This window comes from Oncorhynchus mykiss, chromosome 13 (assembly GCF_057628025.1).
Source record: "Oncorhynchus mykiss isolate SJ-2025 chromosome 13, ASM5762802v1, whole genome shotgun sequence".
NCBI classification, from domain to species: domain Eukaryota; kingdom Metazoa; phylum Chordata; class Actinopteri; order Salmoniformes; family Salmonidae; genus Oncorhynchus; species Oncorhynchus mykiss.
In genome coordinates this window covers 45,931,371-45,949,138 of record NC_143034.1, presented here as the reverse complement: position 1 = coordinate 45,949,138, position 17,768 = coordinate 45,931,371, and the positions used below count along the sequence as shown (strand labels likewise).

General features: G+C 45.5%; 1 protein-coding gene across 1 annotated transcript in view; it reads right to left on the bottom strand.

The window, feature by feature from the left end:
- Positions 1 to 17,768, bottom strand: part of LOC110486244 (disintegrin and metalloproteinase domain-containing protein 11) — a 31,171-nt gene that overhangs the window by 2,410 nt on the left and 10,993 nt on the right. Inside the window, 22 exon segments of the mRNA XM_036940939.2 lie at positions 307 to 324; positions 3,290 to 3,380; positions 4,166 to 4,277; positions 4,749 to 4,917; positions 7,659 to 7,778; positions 8,144 to 8,214; positions 8,216 to 8,250; positions 8,457 to 8,520; positions 8,706 to 8,756; positions 8,863 to 8,943; positions 9,207 to 9,299; positions 9,518 to 9,589; positions 9,905 to 10,004; positions 10,451 to 10,502; positions 11,024 to 11,114; positions 11,338 to 11,422; positions 11,718 to 11,884; positions 13,057 to 13,128; positions 13,227 to 13,399; positions 13,546 to 13,606; positions 13,772 to 13,835; positions 14,048 to 14,130. Of these exon segments, the coding sequence (XP_036796834.2) occupies positions 307 to 324; positions 3,290 to 3,380; positions 4,166 to 4,277; positions 4,749 to 4,917; positions 7,659 to 7,778; positions 8,144 to 8,214; positions 8,216 to 8,250; positions 8,457 to 8,520; positions 8,706 to 8,756; positions 8,863 to 8,943; positions 9,207 to 9,299; positions 9,518 to 9,589; positions 9,905 to 10,004; positions 10,451 to 10,502; positions 11,024 to 11,114; positions 11,338 to 11,422; positions 11,718 to 11,884; positions 13,057 to 13,128; positions 13,227 to 13,399; positions 13,546 to 13,606; positions 13,772 to 13,835; positions 14,048 to 14,130 (1,925 nt within the window).

Here is a 17,768-nt window from a genome sequence, read left to right as displayed (position 1 = left end):
AAATGGAACTGAAAGAAAACTGCATTCTGGGTGGAATAGATTCATGAGGTGGAGAAGACAGGCTGAGACTGACGCTGGAGTTTTGCTGTGCTATATGGGATTAGGTCAAAGGATGAAATCAGCTGTGAAATTAGGTCAGTGGAGGAATGAGGTTTAAGGTCAGAGGTGGGATGATGTCAGAGGTCAACTGTGAATGAGATGGGGTCTGATGGGGTCTGAGGCCATGCTGTGAAGAGCTATGGGATGAGGGGAGGGGGGGGGGGGGGTGAAGGATGTCACCCTGCAGTGTCAGGGGCTAGGCCATACCTTCCTCTTCGGATATTCCTTCAATCAGAAAGTTGAGGAGCAACACATTGGGAGAAGAGACACGAGGAGAGGAGAAACATCAGTGACAGTAGGAGACAAAGTAGGCTTAACAACAGTAAATACTGTGTAGTGATGACAAAGCCATTTCAAAATCATGGTACAGTGCCTTGCAAAAGTATTCATACAACATTAAAATGGATTTAACTGTCATTTGTTTGGTCAACAATCTATACAAAATACTCCGTAATGTCAAAGTGCAAAAAATAGTTCACATTGTAAAAGGTTCATCGAAAATGTAATAACTAAAATATGGTCGATGTGTAAGTATTCAGCTCCCTGGGCAATACATGTTAGAAACACCTTTGGCAGAGTCTTTACACACCTGAATTGTGAAATATCAGCCCATTTATTATTTTCATATTTCTTCAAGCTCTGTCAAGGTGTTGGGGATCATGGCTAGACAGCAATTGTCAAGATTCCTGGCCACTCAGGAAAATTCACTGTCTTCTTGGTAATCAACTCCAGTATATTTGGCCTTGTGTTGTAGGTTATTGTCCTGCTGAAAGGTGAATTCCTCTTCTGGTGTAAAGCGGACTGAATCTGGTTTTCCTCTAGGATTTTGTCTGTGCTTAGCTCCATCCCGTTTCTTTTTATCCTGAAAAACTCACCAGTATCCATACCATGATGCAGCCACCACCATGCTTGAAAAAAGTCAATTCCTTTGTCGTGTTTCTTTGCAGTATTACTTTAGTGCCTTGTTGCATACACGATGCATGTTTTGGAATATTTTTATTCAGTATATCTGTATTCTTCTTTCCACTCTGTCGTTTAGGTTAGTATTGCGGAGTCACCACAATGTTGTTGACCCATCTTCAGTTTCCTCCCATCACTGCCATTGAACTCTGTGACTGTTTTAAAATCACCAATGGCCTCATGGTAACATCCCTGAGCAGTTTCATTCCTGTCCTGCTGCTCAGTTTAGAAGGACGACTGTATCTTTGACGTGTTTGGGTGGTTTAATACATCATCTACAGCACAATGATTAACTTGGCCATGCTTGAAGATATATATGTATTCAATGTCTGATTTGTTATTGTTACCCATCTACCAATCACTGCCCTTCTTTATGAGGCGTTTGAAAAGCTCCCTGGTTTTTGTAGTTGAATCTGTGCTTGAAATTCAGTACTTGACAGAGGGACCTTACATATGTGGTATGTATGGGGGACAGAGGAAGGGTTAGTCATTTAAAAATCATATCAACCCCTATTATTTCACAGAGTGAGTCCATGTAACTTATGTGATTTGTTAAGCCACAGTTTACTCCTGAACTCATTTAGGCTTGTCTAAACAAAGGGGCTGAATACTTAGGCAAGAACTATATTTTATCACATTTATATAAATCATGTTTCTTATTTTTTTTATTCTTCCACTTTGACATTAGAGTATTTTGAGTGGGTTGATGACCAAAAAAATGACAATCAAATCCATTTTAAAACCACTTTGTAACAAAATAACATTTCAAGAAATTCAAGGGGTCTGAATAGTTTTGCAAGGCACTTCATAAAGCCTATTCAGAGTGATGTGTAGTAGACAGTGTTCTCCCACTGCTCACTCCAAGACTACAAGAAGTCCAGATCTTTGACACTTTTTTTCCTACTCAAACGAATTGTGTTGTAATTAGGGCTGGCACAAATACCTTATAATCGTGTAACTGGCGATTATGGATGAAGGCCACCATGAAATGAAATAACCGTCATAACAAAAATGTTTTGTGTGTATGTGTGTGTGGAACGAACAGCCGACTGAAGACGGGATGGCCGGGAAATCGTGCGGTAGAGTCCGTTTCCGCAGTATCGTGGACTCTTACAACGTGATGAAACTTTGTTGCGTCTTGATGAAACAAGCAAGGTGTTGTAGCAAACAAGTCTTTTGTTGCAAAAATAAATAAATAAATAAATAAATAAATAAATAAAAAAGTCTGGTTGCCTAGGCAACTCCCGCTTCAGTGCAGCAGCACATGCAGTCAGGAGCGGAGGAGAAAATGTGCGTCTTAAAAGAAACGCTATTCAAACGATTATAACGGTGACCCCGGTCATTTGGCTGACTAATAACCGTCACAGCTGTAGTAGTAATAAACAATGTTCTTGTTGGTTCAAATGAACGTAAGGCTTACTACTACAAGAAGATATTGTAGAAGATATTTAACCTACCACATTAATATTGACACAGATCATGCACACATGCACACACAGTTACCCCTGCCCCCAAAAGGATTACTCATTATTCCCAGCAAAATATGAACAATTTGGAGAAATTAAGTTTGATGAACCAGACAAAGAAATGTAACACAAATTTGATCATTCTTGATGCAAGTGATGACAGGGAAGTGATGTAATCCTTTTGGTTCAGAGACTAAGGAGTGAACAGGCATTAGCAGGCCAGGCATGCACACAGCTAGGGCTCTACAGAGACAGCCACTGCAGCGAGGGCACTTTGGTTAGGGCACTACTGAGTGGTCACTACTTTAAAGACACTCCAACTGAAGAGCTGCACCAAGGAGAAGTATCATAGAATGAACACTACACAAGGAAGCTTCAAAGAGAACCACAACAGTTTGGGAACTTCACAGGAGACTACAGGGGAACTGTCCACTCCTGTAACCTGGCAGGAGAGCTGGGTTGGAGCCAGTCTGAAGGTGTGAAGGGGAGGCATCTCTTTCTCTCCCTGGAGAGATGTATGGAGGAGGTCAGGGTTCAGTTCTACCAGATCTTACAAAGTGAAGTATCAGAGGTACCAGGCCGATACACATACTAAATATGTCCATATGTTTCCAAGCAATTGGATGGTGAACTCAACCCATGTGACCCCACCGTCGGTGGGGCAATGAGTTGCAAAGTGGGTGAAGTCGGGTTTTTTGGAGGGGTGTGAGTGGGGGCCTTGGGGAGAAGCAGACAGATACACAGAGGCATGCCAGAACTCTTACTTAAATCCCCATCCTGTCCCCCCTAGGACTATAGCTGCCAGAAGAATAGCACCTGCGATGGACCCTATTATGATATTGGTGCCACTGGGACCTGCGCAGAGGAAGGAGGGGGGAGGAAGGGTGCGGAGGGGAACAAAACAACACCACCAAAAACACACGTCAGAGGACAGCATCGACACTGTACATCAACAACATCCGGAAAGAGAGAGCGAACAAGAGAGAAGGAGAGAGAGAGAAAGAGATAGAAAGGGTACTCAAAGAAAGAGAGAATAAGAAAGGAAGTGGGGTGGAGGAAGCGTGGGAGAGCGAGGGGAGATCAGGGAGACGACAGTTAAAAAAAGGAGGGTGTTTTTATTACTTCTTTCTCATCCCCCTCTCCTTGCTCTTTCAGCTGGACACCCTCTTGCTTAGGGTGGATTTGGTTTTTGTGGCCTATGAGAGCCCTATGAGCCCTGTGTCAATGGAAAGGGAAAGGGGGATACCTAGTCAGTTGTACAACTGAATGCATTCAACCGAAATGTGCGTTCTGCATTTAACCCAACCCCTCTGAATCAGATACAGACTGCAAGGTAGGAAGGAAGACACTTGAAGATAGAAGCCAGGTGCCTGTAACTTATAGAAACACCCACACAAACACAAAGACACACGCATACAGTATACGCACACATGTAGAGACAAAGTCAGTCCGTTCCCCTTACTTTACTCCACTGCCCTTTCATCCAAAACATGACTAAGGCGATAGCTATCTGAAAAGCTAGACTATAGCTACCCTACACTCCATATATGTACACAAAGACATAACGTGGTGGTAGACAGAAAATGAGAAGGATACGATGAGAACAGACAGACAAACAGACAGACAGAGGAGCTTTGGACCTTTCTTCTCTGTGCTGGCAGGCGGCGTGGGGTCAGGGATGGGGTCAAAGACACTGCAGTCCTTCCCAGTGTAGTCCCTGTCACAGATACACTTCACCTCGTTACTGCATGTCTGAGAGAGAGAGAGATAGAGAGAGAGAGAGAGAGAGAGAGACAGAGAGAGAGAGAGAGAGAGAGAGAGAGACAGAGAGAGAGAGAGAGAGAGAGACAGAGACAGAGACAGAGAGAGAGAGAGACACAGAGAGAGAGAGAGAGAGAGAGAGACAGAGAGAGAGAGAGAGAGAGAGAGACAGAGACAGAGACAGAGACAGAGAGAGAGAGAGAGACAGAGAGAGAGAGAGAGAGAGAGAGAGGGAGAGAGAGAGAGAGACAGAGAGAGAGGAGAGAGAGAGAGAGAGAGAGAGAGAGAGAGAGAGAGAGAGGAGAGAGATACAGAGAGAGAGGAGAGAGAGAGAGAGAGAAACAGAAATATTAAAACAAAGGAGAACAGTAATTGGAACAGTAATCAACGTTTACTTTTGAAAGCACAAACCCATTTCCCTTTATTTAAATGCAAATAGGTGGTCCCTGTCTGTCTCCTCACCCCGTGGTCAGAGCAGGTGCGTCCCAGCGTGGAGCCGGAGCAGGTGCTGAGGTTGAAGGCTGCCACGGGGAGACAGCGGCGCTCCAGACACATCATGTTGGGTCCGCACGGCGTACCCTCCTCTACGTAGCCCAGGTCTGACCCATCCTCCAGCAGGACATGCCCCCCTCTGGACACACAGACACACAGATGGGAGAGGAGGAAGAGTAGAGAGGAGATGATAAAAAAAGAGAGGAGAAAAGAGGAGGAGGGCGAGGAGGAGGGAGAGGAGGAGGAGGAGGAGAGGAGGAGAAGAGGAGAAAGATGAGTAGTTGAGAGGAGGGGGGGGGGGAGAAAGAGGAGTAGTTGAGAGGAGGAGGAGGAGGAGGGAGAGGAGGAGAAAGAGGAGTAGTTGAGAGGAGGAGGAGGAGGAGGGAGAGGAGGAGAAAGAGGAGTAGTTGAGAGGAGGAGGAGGAGGAGGGAGAGGAGGAGAAAGAGGAGTAGTTGAGAGGAGGAGGAGGAGGAGGGAGAGGAGGAGAAGAGGAGTAGTTGAGAGGAGGAGGAGGAGGGAGAGGAGGAGAAAGAGGAGTAGTTGAGAGGAGGAGGAGGAGGGAGAGGAGAAAGATGATCAGAGGAGGGGGGAGGAGGAGAAGAGGAGTAGTTGAGAGGAGGAGGAGGAGGAGGGAGAGGAGGAGAAAGAGGAGTAGTTGAGAGGAGGAGGAGGAGGAGGCTAACTACTATAAATACTATAGTTTATACTATGTACTATGACTACTGATACTGAACTACAAAGATTAGGTTTATACTACTACTATGATGGATATGTACTATAAAGAACTATAGTTCATATGATGACTACTACCTATACTATAAGATCAGCAATCCAGAGGATGACTATGACTACTGAGACCATGACTACCTATACTATGATGATGATGGAAGACGACGACTACTGTACCACTGACTACTGATACTATGATGCTACCTAGCATGACTATGACTACTATAAATACTATATTTATACTATGATGATGGATACTATGATAAAGACCAGCAAGTTCATATGTATGATGACTACCTATACTATAGGTTGATAGTTTATAACTACCTACCACTATAAACTATAGTTGATAACTACCACTATGACTATGTAGGGTTACTATAAGATTGAGTTTATATGTACCACCACCATGGATACTATAGATTATAGTTTATAACTACCTGCACTATGATAAAGTAACTATAGTTTAGGTTACTGACTATGTTACCTATATGTATGTATAAAACTATAGTTTATACCACCACTATGTACTGTATACTATACATACAGTATATATATGCTGCACCACTATATACTATAGTTTATATGCACCACTGTACCACCACTGATATGTACTATAGATTATAGTTAAGACCACCACTGATGACTACTGTATACTGACTATACATATATATTGATATGATGATGATGACTAACTGCAGAACTATATATTTAGGTTATATGCTACTATGACTACCTGAGATGCACGAGAACAGGATAGTTTATATGACTATGACTATGACTATATGCTATAAGATCAAAGTTTATATGTACTACTATGACTATGTATACTATGTATAAAGACTATAGTTTATATGACTATGACTATGCACGTATACTACTATATATTTAGGTTTATATGTACTATGACTATGTATACTATAAATATGTAGGTTTATATGTACTATGTACCACTACTGATATGTACTATAATATGTATAGTTTATATGTATGATGATGATGACTGATACTATGGTATAATACTATAGTTCAAGATGACTATGACTAGGAGGCCAGAAGGCAGGTAGTTGAGAGGAGGAGGAGGAGGAGGGAGAGGAGGAGAAAGAGGAGTAGTTGAGAGGAGGAGGAGGAGGAGGGAGAGGAGGAGAAAGAGGAGTAGTTGAGAGGAGGAGGAGGAGAGGAGGAGAAGAGGAGAAAGATGAGTAGTTGAGAGGAGGGGGAGGAGGAGGGAGAGGAGGAGAAGAGGAGTAGTTGAGAGGAGGAGGAGGGAGAGGAGGAGAAAGATGAGTAGTTGAGAGGAGGAGGAGGGGAATAGGGAGGAGAAAGAGGTGTAGTTGAGAGGAGGAGGAGGAGGAGGGAGAGGAGGAGAAGAGGAGTAGTTGAGAGGAGGAGGAGGGAGAGGAGGAGAAAGATGAGTAGTTGAGAGGAGGAGGAGGGAGAGGAGGAGAAGAGGAGTAGTTGAGAGGAGGGGGAGAGGAGGAGAAGAGGAGTAGTTGAGAGGAGGAGGAGGAGGAGGGGAGAGGAGGAGAAAGATGAGTAGTTGAGAGGAGGGGGAGGAGGAGAAAGAGGAGTAGTTGAGAGGAGGAGGAGGAGGAGGGAGAGGAGGAGAAAGATGAGTAGTTGAGAGGAGGGGGGAGGAGGAGAAGAGGAGTAGTTGAAGAGGAGGAGGAGGAGGAGGGAGAGGAGGAGAAAGAGGAGTAGTTGAGAGGAGGAGGAAGAGGAGGGAGAGGAGGAGAAAGATGAGTAGTTGAGAGGAGGAGGAGGAGGAGGAGGGAAGAGGAGGAGAAAGAGGAGTAGTTGAGAGGAGGAGGAGGAGGAGGGAGAGGAGGAGAAAGATGAGTAGTTGAGAGGAGGGGGAGGAGGAGAAGAGGAGTAGTTGAGAGGAGGAGGAGGAGGAGGGAGAGGAGGAGAAAGAGGAGGAGTTGAGAGGAGGAGGAGGAGGAGGAGAGGAGGAGAAAGAGGAGTAGTTGAGAGGAGGAGGAGGAGGAGGGAGAGGAGGAGAAAGAGGAGTAGTTGAGAGGAGGAGGAGGAGGGAGAGGAGGAGAAGAGGAGTAGTTGAGAGGAGGGGGAGAGGCGAACGAGGATAAAATATCAATCTATAGAGTTCTCCCGAACATAAAACATTAAAGGGGTAGAAAGGTACAACTCACCGGCAGTCCAGGTACTTGTTCTGGTGGTATATTGTATGGCTGGTCACTTCCCCCTCCAGATCCCCAAACTTTGGCTTCACCGTCATATTGGCACAGAACAGGAAACCACACAGTACATCCCTGAGAGAACGAGAAAGAGAGAGAGAGAGAGAGAGAGAGAGAGAGAGAGAGAGAGAGAGAGGGAGAAAGAGAGAAAGACAGAGAGAGCGAGAGAGAGAGGGAGAAAGAGAGAAAGACAGAGAGAGCGAGAGAGAGATAGATAGAGAAGGGGAGAGAAAGAGAGAGAAGGGGAGAGAGAAAGAGAGGGGAGTGAAAGAGAGGGGAGTGAAAAAGAGAGGGGAGAGAATGGGATAGAGGGAGAGGGGAGAGAGGGAGAGGGAGAGGGAGAGGAAAGAAGATGGGGGAGAAAAACAATCAGAATAATATAACTCTGGTCATGTCTATTGTGTAATAATGACTTATCACTCATGTGATAGAAGGCTCACGGCTTGTTGCACTGCAGCCATCCCTGGCCCTCAGGACTCGGCCCACAGTTGCCCTTCTCTGTGCCCTCTGCTATTCAGCTTCTCATAGCAGAAGCGGTCTGCTGAATCTGAGACAGCACACACAACACACATTAGATCCATGTCACCGCCGTCTGTAACTCAGATGAAGTTCCATATCAGTCCACAAGATGGCATAGGACTGTCATGGGCATGGGCATAGCCATAGAAACAGTACCAAGACATTATTACTGTCAAGTGAATAAATCAGGGGTGTGAAAGACATTCAAGAAATGAATGAATCATTAGTACTTACTGTAGCCCCACAGTCCCTTACACTGGCCATCGAGAGTCCTGCACCGACCACTATAACAACGACCCTGAGAGAGAGAGAGAGAGAGAGAGAGAGAGAGAGAGAGAGAGAGAGAGAGAGCGAGAGAGAGAGAGAGCGAGAGAGAGAGAGAGAGACAGGAAGATGAAAACAAAGGATAACACCAGGACAGGCATATCTCAACAACACACTGACTGCAGAGCAAAACCCCATTCAAACAAAGGTGTGCCTTACCTGACTACTGTCACACATGTATCCATCCAGCTTGTGCACATTATGTGGGCACTGCAACAGAAGAAAATGACATACAGTATGGTTTACCTCAGACCAACTCATGCTCCCAAAGACTCCATCTCCCAGCATGCACCAGGGAGATCGTGTAGTGTCGTACCTGGCTGGAGTCTCCTGTGCAGCTCTCTGGGATGTCACAGTCATTCACAGCCTGTCTGCACACCGCTCCTCTCAGCTCATACTGACACACAAGAACAACATCAGACACACATGACCTCTTACTGTCACGAGAGGTGGGCCACGTAGTAGCACCAACAGACCCGTAATACTCAAGATCGGATGCTTTTATCATTAAAACTTCTTATTAAAAAGGTTTGGCAATGAAATGTTTGGTAATGAACGAGTTAAATACTAAAGAGGCACCGGCCTCCATAGAGTGGACTAGCTAGTGTGATGAGTAATATGTAAATGAGGCGGTGGTGGGAGTGGAGTAGAGGGACTCACCCTGCACCCACTGCAGCACAGTCCACTACTGCACATGGCATCGTGGGTCAGGGTACACTTCTTACAGCACGCTCCTCCACTACGGGCACACTCCTACAGACAAACACACACAGTCACTGAGACTGTTCCTCGTACCAACATTAACCCTCTCGTGTCACCGTGACAGTGTCTGTCTCAAACGGAACCCTAGTACCTTTATAGTGCCCTACTTTTAACCAGGGCCCATAGGGCTGTGGCAGTAGTCCCATCCATGCTGGAGGGTTCTGGTCCCTCATCATGTATGGGTTACAGTTCCTTAAAGAGACCCTCACCAGCTGAGACCCACAGTCACACTCCTCCCCTGTTTCCACGAAGCCGTTCCCACACTCAGGGGGGTCCAACAGCTGACAGAGAGACGGAGGGATAGAGGCAGGCGAGAACAGACGGAGGGAGAGACAGTAGACAAGTAGGATGGGAGGAAGAAAAGAGGGGTAGAAGGGAAAAGGGAAGGTCGTAAAGAAGAGGAAGAGAGAGATAATCAAGGATGGGCACAGAGCTGTATGTAAATATCTAATGTGGAGAAATGAGGACATTGGGATAATTAATTAGGCTATATATATATATATCGGCACTCCTGGGACCTTCAGCTTACACGCCACTCCCCACTAGACCGTCAGGCTAGGCCAGCCTCCCACATCCCTCACCCACACCAGCCTCACCTTGTTGGGCTTGTTGAAGAGGCAGCTCCCGCCCCCCTGGAGCAAGAACTGGATGTACTCGTCAACACTGCAGCGGGAGAACTTTCTGGGCAGGTAATATCTGTACACACAAAACAAGCACACACACACACACACACACACACACACACACACACACACACACACACACACACACACACACACACACACACACACACACACACACACACACACACAGATACAGGGAGAGAGAGAGATACAGGGAGAGAGAGAGAAGAGAGAGAGAGATAAAATGGTCAAAGCCAATGATAGTGTTTTTTCCAAAATTAAGTGCCAAATCAAATGTGACAATTTTTTTCTGCAATTTTGCAATCTGACTGAAATGTTACTATCTGTGGTAAAAAAAAAAATGCTAATTGTAGTAGATGGATTTGACAATAGCTTATCAAATCACCATTGTACCATCTGATATTAAATAAGCCGAAGCCAAACGCTTGTGAGAACATTGTGTTCTGTCAACTGACGTACTATATGTACAGTATATGTAGTCCTAAAGTCAATCTTTACCCAGTGTCTTCCATGATACAACCAAGCCAAGAATCAGGACATCTGCAGTCTCCTGAGAGAGATGGAGAGAGGGAGGGAAAGGGAAACAAGGAGGGTGAAAGAGGGAGTGAAAAGTCGTGCGAAAAAAATGAGATGGTTAATGACATTAATCTTGATTAGAAGGAACTTCCGTTTTATTTATTTTATATGAGGTAAATCCTTGAGAAAAAAATTCAATAATTTCACAAGTAAAGTTTGAAATAAACTCAATCCATCGCTGCCTGTGCCATTCTTTCCATCCATCCCTTCCTCCCTCCTTTTACTGAATCCATGGGCTCGGTCTCCTGTCCCTACCTCTTGCCTTAGTCTTTACACTATCTGTACCTGTTCCCTCTCTCTCTCCCTCTCTCTCCCTCTCTCTCACCTGCTCTCTCTCCCCCTTCCCTTCCTGCTTTCTTTCTTTCTTTCTTTTTTTCTCCTTCCTTCCTTCCTTCCTTCCTTCCTTCCTTCCTTCCTTCCTTCCTTCCTTCCTTCCTTTCTTCCTCCCTCCCTCCCTCCCTCCATCATCCATCCCCCTGATTTGACCATCCTTACCCGCAGAGCTGCGTATGTTATTCCACCTCATCCCAATGTTCTGACCCAGACTCTGGCACAGAGTGATGGCCATAGGACCCACGTTCCCATACTGGAACACAAACACACACACATCCACCCTGTATCAATGGCATTCTCTTTGACTGAAGTTACAATCCTCACATTCTTCATTGAAGAAACAAAGAAGTCAAAGAAGAGTAATTCTTAAATGTAGCAGTTGTGTCAGTTCCTAAACCATGAGCATGGACTATGAGCCCATTGCTGTGAGTCACAGTCCTTTGAAGCTGAGTAGGAAACACACAGGTCTCTCTTACCTCGTTGATGCCCCCTCCTCTGGTGAGAGAGCACACCCCTCCGGTGTAGGCCGCCCCACTGCGACTGCTCTGGAACGTACGCCCCCTGGAGCAGATGGAGGAGAACAGGGGTCAAACCTGGACTAAAGGACCAGGACATATTGTAGTATATATAAACCGGCTGCAACCAGTCAACAATACTGATCTCGTCCAAAATGGCACCCTATTCCTTTTATAGTGCACTCCGTTTCACCAGAGCCCTCTGGTCAAACGTAGTGCACTATTGAGGGAATGGTGTGGCATTTGGGACGCAAGCCACAGACTGCCCCAGGTTAGATACAGGAGCATATCAACCTCCTCTATTTTTAATTTCAGGGGGACATAGACAGGGAGGCGCTCACGAGAAGAGGTGCACGGTGTCACTTTGCTCCTTAATACTGTCCTTCCTGTACTTCATGAAGTTCTGCAGCGTCGTCAACGGGTCGGTCACCACGGGAACCATGTTGGCCGACGACCAGGTCTCCATGGCAACCAGCACAATGCGTGTGTTCAGCTGTTCCCTGTAAATCTGCAGGCCAAACATACACTGCTGGTATACACAAATTCATATCTAGGAGCATGGACATAATAAGTAAGATAAACTCAGCAAAATAGAAACGTCCCTTTTTCAGGATCCTGTCTTTCAAAGATAATTCGTAAAAATCCAAATAACTTCACAGATCTTCATTGTAAAGGGTTTAAACACTGTTTCCCATGCTTGTTCAATGAACCTTAAACAATTAATGAACATGCATCTGTGGAACGGTCGTTAAGACACTAACAGCTTACAAACGGTAGGCAATTAAGGTCAAAGTTATGAAAACTTAGGACACTAAAGAGGCCTTCCTACTGACTCTGAAAATCACTAAAAAGAAAGATGCACAGGGTCCATGCTCATCTGCGTGAATGTGCCTTAGGCATGCAGCAAGGAGGCATGAGGACTGCAGATGTGGCCAGAGCAATAAATTGCGATGTCCGTACTGTGAGACGCCTAAGACAGCGCTACAGGGAGACAGGAAGGACAGCTGATCGTCCTCGCAGTAGCAGACCACGTGTAACAACATCTGCACAGGATCGGTACATCCGAACATCACACCTGCGGGACAGGTACAGGATGGCAACAACAACTGCCTGAGTTACACCAGGAATACACAATCCCTCCATCAGTGCTCAGACTGGTCCCCACCAGACATCACCGGCAACAACGTCGCCTATGGGCACAAACCCACCGTTATTGGACCAGACAGGACTGCCAAAAAGTGCTCTTCTCTGACGAGTATCATCTTACAGAAAGAACTGGCAAATCTGGTGCAGTCCATGAGGAAGAGATGCACTGCAGTACTTAATGCAGCTGGTAGCCACACCAGATACTGACTGTTAGTTTTCATTTTGACCCCCCGCTTTGTTCAGGGACACATTATTCAATTTCTGTTAGTCACATCTCTGTGGAACTTGTTCAGTTTTATATCTCAGTTGTTGAATCTTGTTATGTTCATACAAATATTTACACGTTAAATGTCCTGAAAATAAACGATGTTGACAGTTGAGATTTTTTTTTGCTGAGTTTATGTGCGATTGTTCTTATAGGCTACAACTTAGCCTATGATTATTGATATGTCTTTAACTTCAACATAACAATACCATCATAAATGACGATGGGTATCAGTACAACAGGTAAGTATGAAGTGACAGAGCTCTTACTGCATCAGCCATATTGACCACTGCTTTGGCAAAGTTCCTGGCCTGGGTAGTGGAGCGTCGCAGCTGTACAAACTGCAGACAGACAGCAAACGTTAGGTACAGTGTGTGTGCGCGTCACACACACGCACAGACTCACACACATCAGTTCTTTTCAGAAAAGGCCGACTCACCATTTCGTAGTCGTTGACCACCATCAGCTCGATGTATTTGGTCTCTGACTGCACGGTGGGCCTGCGCGGCAGCTGTCTCTTAGAGCGCCTCAGCACCTCACTGACCCGGGGATCCTTCATCTGCTCATCACCATTACCTCTGGCTCCACCCCCCCCACTGTCGTCTGTGCAGTCTGGACACAATACAACACGGAGGACTGAGAAATGGCATCAAAGAGCATGGATCGACCAATATCAATGGTAAGTATGAACATCTCATTGGTAGGTATGAACATGAATGATTGTATAAAGGAGAGAGGATGTAGGATGTTGCCAGTACCTTGACAGTCTGAGGATAGTCTGACATCAGGCATCCTACGCACTAGGTGGGCCCCCTCAGTCTGGAGAGGAGTCAATGAGACACCAGGAGAAAACAATACCATCTTTACTACGTTCCTCCATATTCCTCATCTGCATCCATGTTACTATGAATGAATGAATCAATAACATCAACACTACTCCACAGGGCTACCTATACCGCTGTCTCCCAGCCACCACACACTCACCTGATTGGTCCCGTCGAAAAGAGGCTCAATCCCATAAGAGAACATCCCATCAGAAAACATACCACTGAGAGAACGAGAGAGAGAGAGAGAGAGAGAGGGAGGGAACACATTCATTATATATCTGTAAGACTCCCATTGTATAGCAATAATATTAGTACATGAAGATCAAAGATACCATATATAGCTTATCAAGGCCATAGTGCCAGTAATGTACCGAGTCAGTGTGGTGAGGCAAGGCCATTGACAGACAGTTTATAGCTATGGGGAGAATCTCACCATAGGCCAAGACAGGTGGAGAGAGCTGCCCAGGACTCTGGTAAGCCCCTCAACCTCCCTTGGTAGTAGCAGTGCTCCCCTCCCTGTGGACACAAAGATCATACCATTGTTAATATACAGTCACATGCTCAAGTAAGTTGACTGTGTAGTGGTACATTGGATTGCAGGTTTCCACACACTGACTGAGGAGGACGGTGATGCTCATTTCACAGTCCCCTAAAAAAACAATATGGAGTCCCCAGGAGTTGTGCTTTAAACAGTTTATACTTCTATTCTCTCTGTCACTCTCTCTCTCTCTCCCTCTCTTCCTCCCTCCCTCCATTATACTGCTAGCTGTATGTACTATACGCGACCTACTTGTCCTCAACTCTACTCTATTCCAATCCACTCTATTCCACTCTAATCTATTCCACTCTACTCTATTCCACTCTACTCTATTCCACTCTAATCTATTCCACTCCACTCTATTCCACTCTAATCTATTCCACTCTAATCTATTCCACTCTAATCTATTCCACTCTACTCTATTCCACTCTACTCTATTCCACTCTAATCTATTCCACTCCACTCTATTCCACTCTAATCTATTCCACTCTAATATATTCCACTCTACTCTATTCCACTCTACTCTATTCCACTCTACTTTAGCTACCGCTCTGACAATGGAGGGGTCTTCTGTGCAGGGATCTTATAAATAAATCCAACATTATGTTGCCCCACAGTGGGAACAGCTTGGAAGGAACAACATGCAGCGAGAATGCATTGGGCTGGCTAAGAATAAACCTGTATCCCAACCGGCCGTGATTGGGAGTCCGGGCGGCGAAACAATTGGCCCTAGCGTCGTCTGGCCGGTGTAGGCCGTCATTGTAAATAAGAATTTGTTCTTAAGTGACTTGCCTAGTTAAATAAAGGTTCAATTTAAAATGCAAAATTGAGCAGTGGATGTCAAAGTGTGGAAGAGGAGGACCACACATACGAGACCTCAACACAGATGAGGAGGAGGACATCCAGCTACAACACTAATGCTCATTCTGAGTAAAACATCTACCTTGCCTGCAACCACCTGAGCCCCATCCTTCATTGGTGTGAAAGAGCTGGCCGAGTGTAACACTTAAAATGTTTAAAACAATGACTTTTAAAACTGCAGAGCAAATAAAACTATTGGCAGTAAAAAACATCCCCTTGGTTGGAGAACTCCCCAAACACATGGTTAGAAAGCACAGTAACAATTAAACACAGTAACAATTAAACACAGTAACAATTAACAAGACAATTAGCAGTTGGGGTGTGTGCAACCAGTAATCAGGACACGCTATGGAATGTTTGAATTGAATGGCAAATAAACAGCAATACAAAGACAAGCATATTAGGCTACATGCTTGGACAGTTATACACTCGGTGGTCTGTTTATTAGGTACACCCATCTAGTAATAGGTCGGACCACCCTTTGCCCTCCAGAACAGCCCGGATTCTTCGGGGCATGGAAACGTTGCTCAATTGGTATCAAGGGACCTAACGTGTGCCAGGAAATCATTCCCCACAACATTACGCCACCGCCACCAGCCTGTACTGTTGACACCAGGCACTATGCGGCCATGGACACTGCTTACACCAAATCCTGACTAACGTCACAGGAACTGGGATTCATCGGCCCAGGAAATGTTTTTCCACTCCACAGTTGTCTGTTCTGCACACCACTGTTGTACTCAGCTGTTATTTGCCTGTTTGTGACCCATCTGTTAGCTAGCCATTCTCCTTCGACCTCTCATCAACGAGCTGATTTCGCCCACAGCACTGACGCTGACTGGATGTTTTTTGTTTGTCGCACCATTCTCGGTAAACCCTAGACACTGTCGTGCCTTAAAAGCCCAGGAGGTCGGACGTCTCTGAGATACTGGAACTGGCACGCCTGGAACTGGCATGCCTGGCACCGGCGATCATACCACTCAAAGTAGCTTAGGTCTCTCATTTTGCTCATTCTAACTTTCAATTGAACAGTAACTGAATGACTTGATGCCTGTCCGCCTGCTTTATATAGCAAGGACGGCCACGCGACTCACTGTCTGTAGGAGCGAACCATTTTCATGAACGGGGTGGCCACTGAGTATAAGTCTCAAGCCCAGGTGAAGGCCTCTCCTTCAAAATTAGTCTCCTTCAAAAGATGAGAAAACCTTTCCCGTAATGGCTGATCTAAAGTAGTCATTGAGCCACTACTGAGTATGAGATTGGGATAGCAGGAATACAAAACCACTCTAATAAAAGCAGAGATAGAGACACAGCAACCACAGCTGGCATAGAGTCAAGCGCTCGGCCTGGTCTGGCTGGTCTGGGAGTGTGGGTATGTGGCTCCATCCCTGCAGGCGTACTGTACTGTACCTCCCACCCACACCACTGCTCTCTAAAGGAACCAACTGTCTGCAAACACACACACACACACACAGAAGGACTCTCTCTGATACCATCACCCATCCTGCCATTGTATTCACTGGCCTTGAACTCAAATTTTTCCTCTTCCTCCTCCACTTTCTCTCTCTCTCTCTCTCTCTCTCTCTCTCTCTCTCTCTCTCTCTCTCTCTCTCTCTCTCTCTCTCGCTCTCTCTCTCTCTCTCTCGCTCTCTCTGTCTCTCTCTGTCTTCTTTCATTCTCCTCTCTGCCAAGAACTTAATGACACTGCAGAGCTGACTTGTTGCCATGGGAACAAGCTCCTGATTGGCTAGTGAGGGCAGAGGGAGAGTTGGGAATGAGAGTGGGTGGGGATGAGAGGGAGACTCTTGCTGAGGCTGGGGGGCGAGGGGCAGTTAGTAACGTGTGTGAACCAAATAGAAAAAACACTACTTTTCCTCAATGGTTTTCTAGAGGCACCGACATTCCTGTAGTAGTCTACTGGCCACTCAATCACACTGTAGCATTCATTCATTTTGGTGAGACGGGGGTCAATACTAATGTAATTTCAATCTGATAAATGCCGCCAACAGGATGGACGTATCTGATTTCAGTAAGACACTAAACAGATCTCTGTAGCCTGCTGGACAATAGCATACAATGTCAACATTATGTCAACAGGATGTCTACAGTACGTCTACAGTACGTCTACAGTACATCTACAGTACGTCTACAGTACGTCAACCGTATGTCTACAGTACGTCTACAGTACGTCAACCGTATGTCTACAGTACGTCTACAGTACGTCAACCGTATGTCTACAGTATGTCTACAGTACGTCTACAGTATGTCAACAGTATGTCTACAGTATGTCAACCGTATGTCTACAGTACGTCTACAGTACGTCTACAGTATGTCAACAGTACGTCTACAGTACGTCAACCGTATGTCTACAGTATGTCAACAGTATGTCTACAGTATGTCAACAGTACATCTACAGTACGTCAACCGTATGTCTACAGTACGTCTACAGTATGTCAACAGTATGTCAACAGTATGTCAACCGTATGTCAACCGTATGTCTACAGCATGTCTACAGTATGTCAACAGTATGTCAACAGTATGTCTACAGTATGTCAACAGTATGTCTACAGTATGTCAACCGTATGTCTACAGCATGTCTACAGTATGTCAACCGTATGTCTACAGCATGTCTACAGTATGTCAACAGTATGTCTACAGTATGTCTACAGTACGTCAACAGCATGTCTACAGTATGTCAACAGTATGTCTACAGTATGTCAACAGTATGTCTACAGTACGTCTACAGTATGTCAAC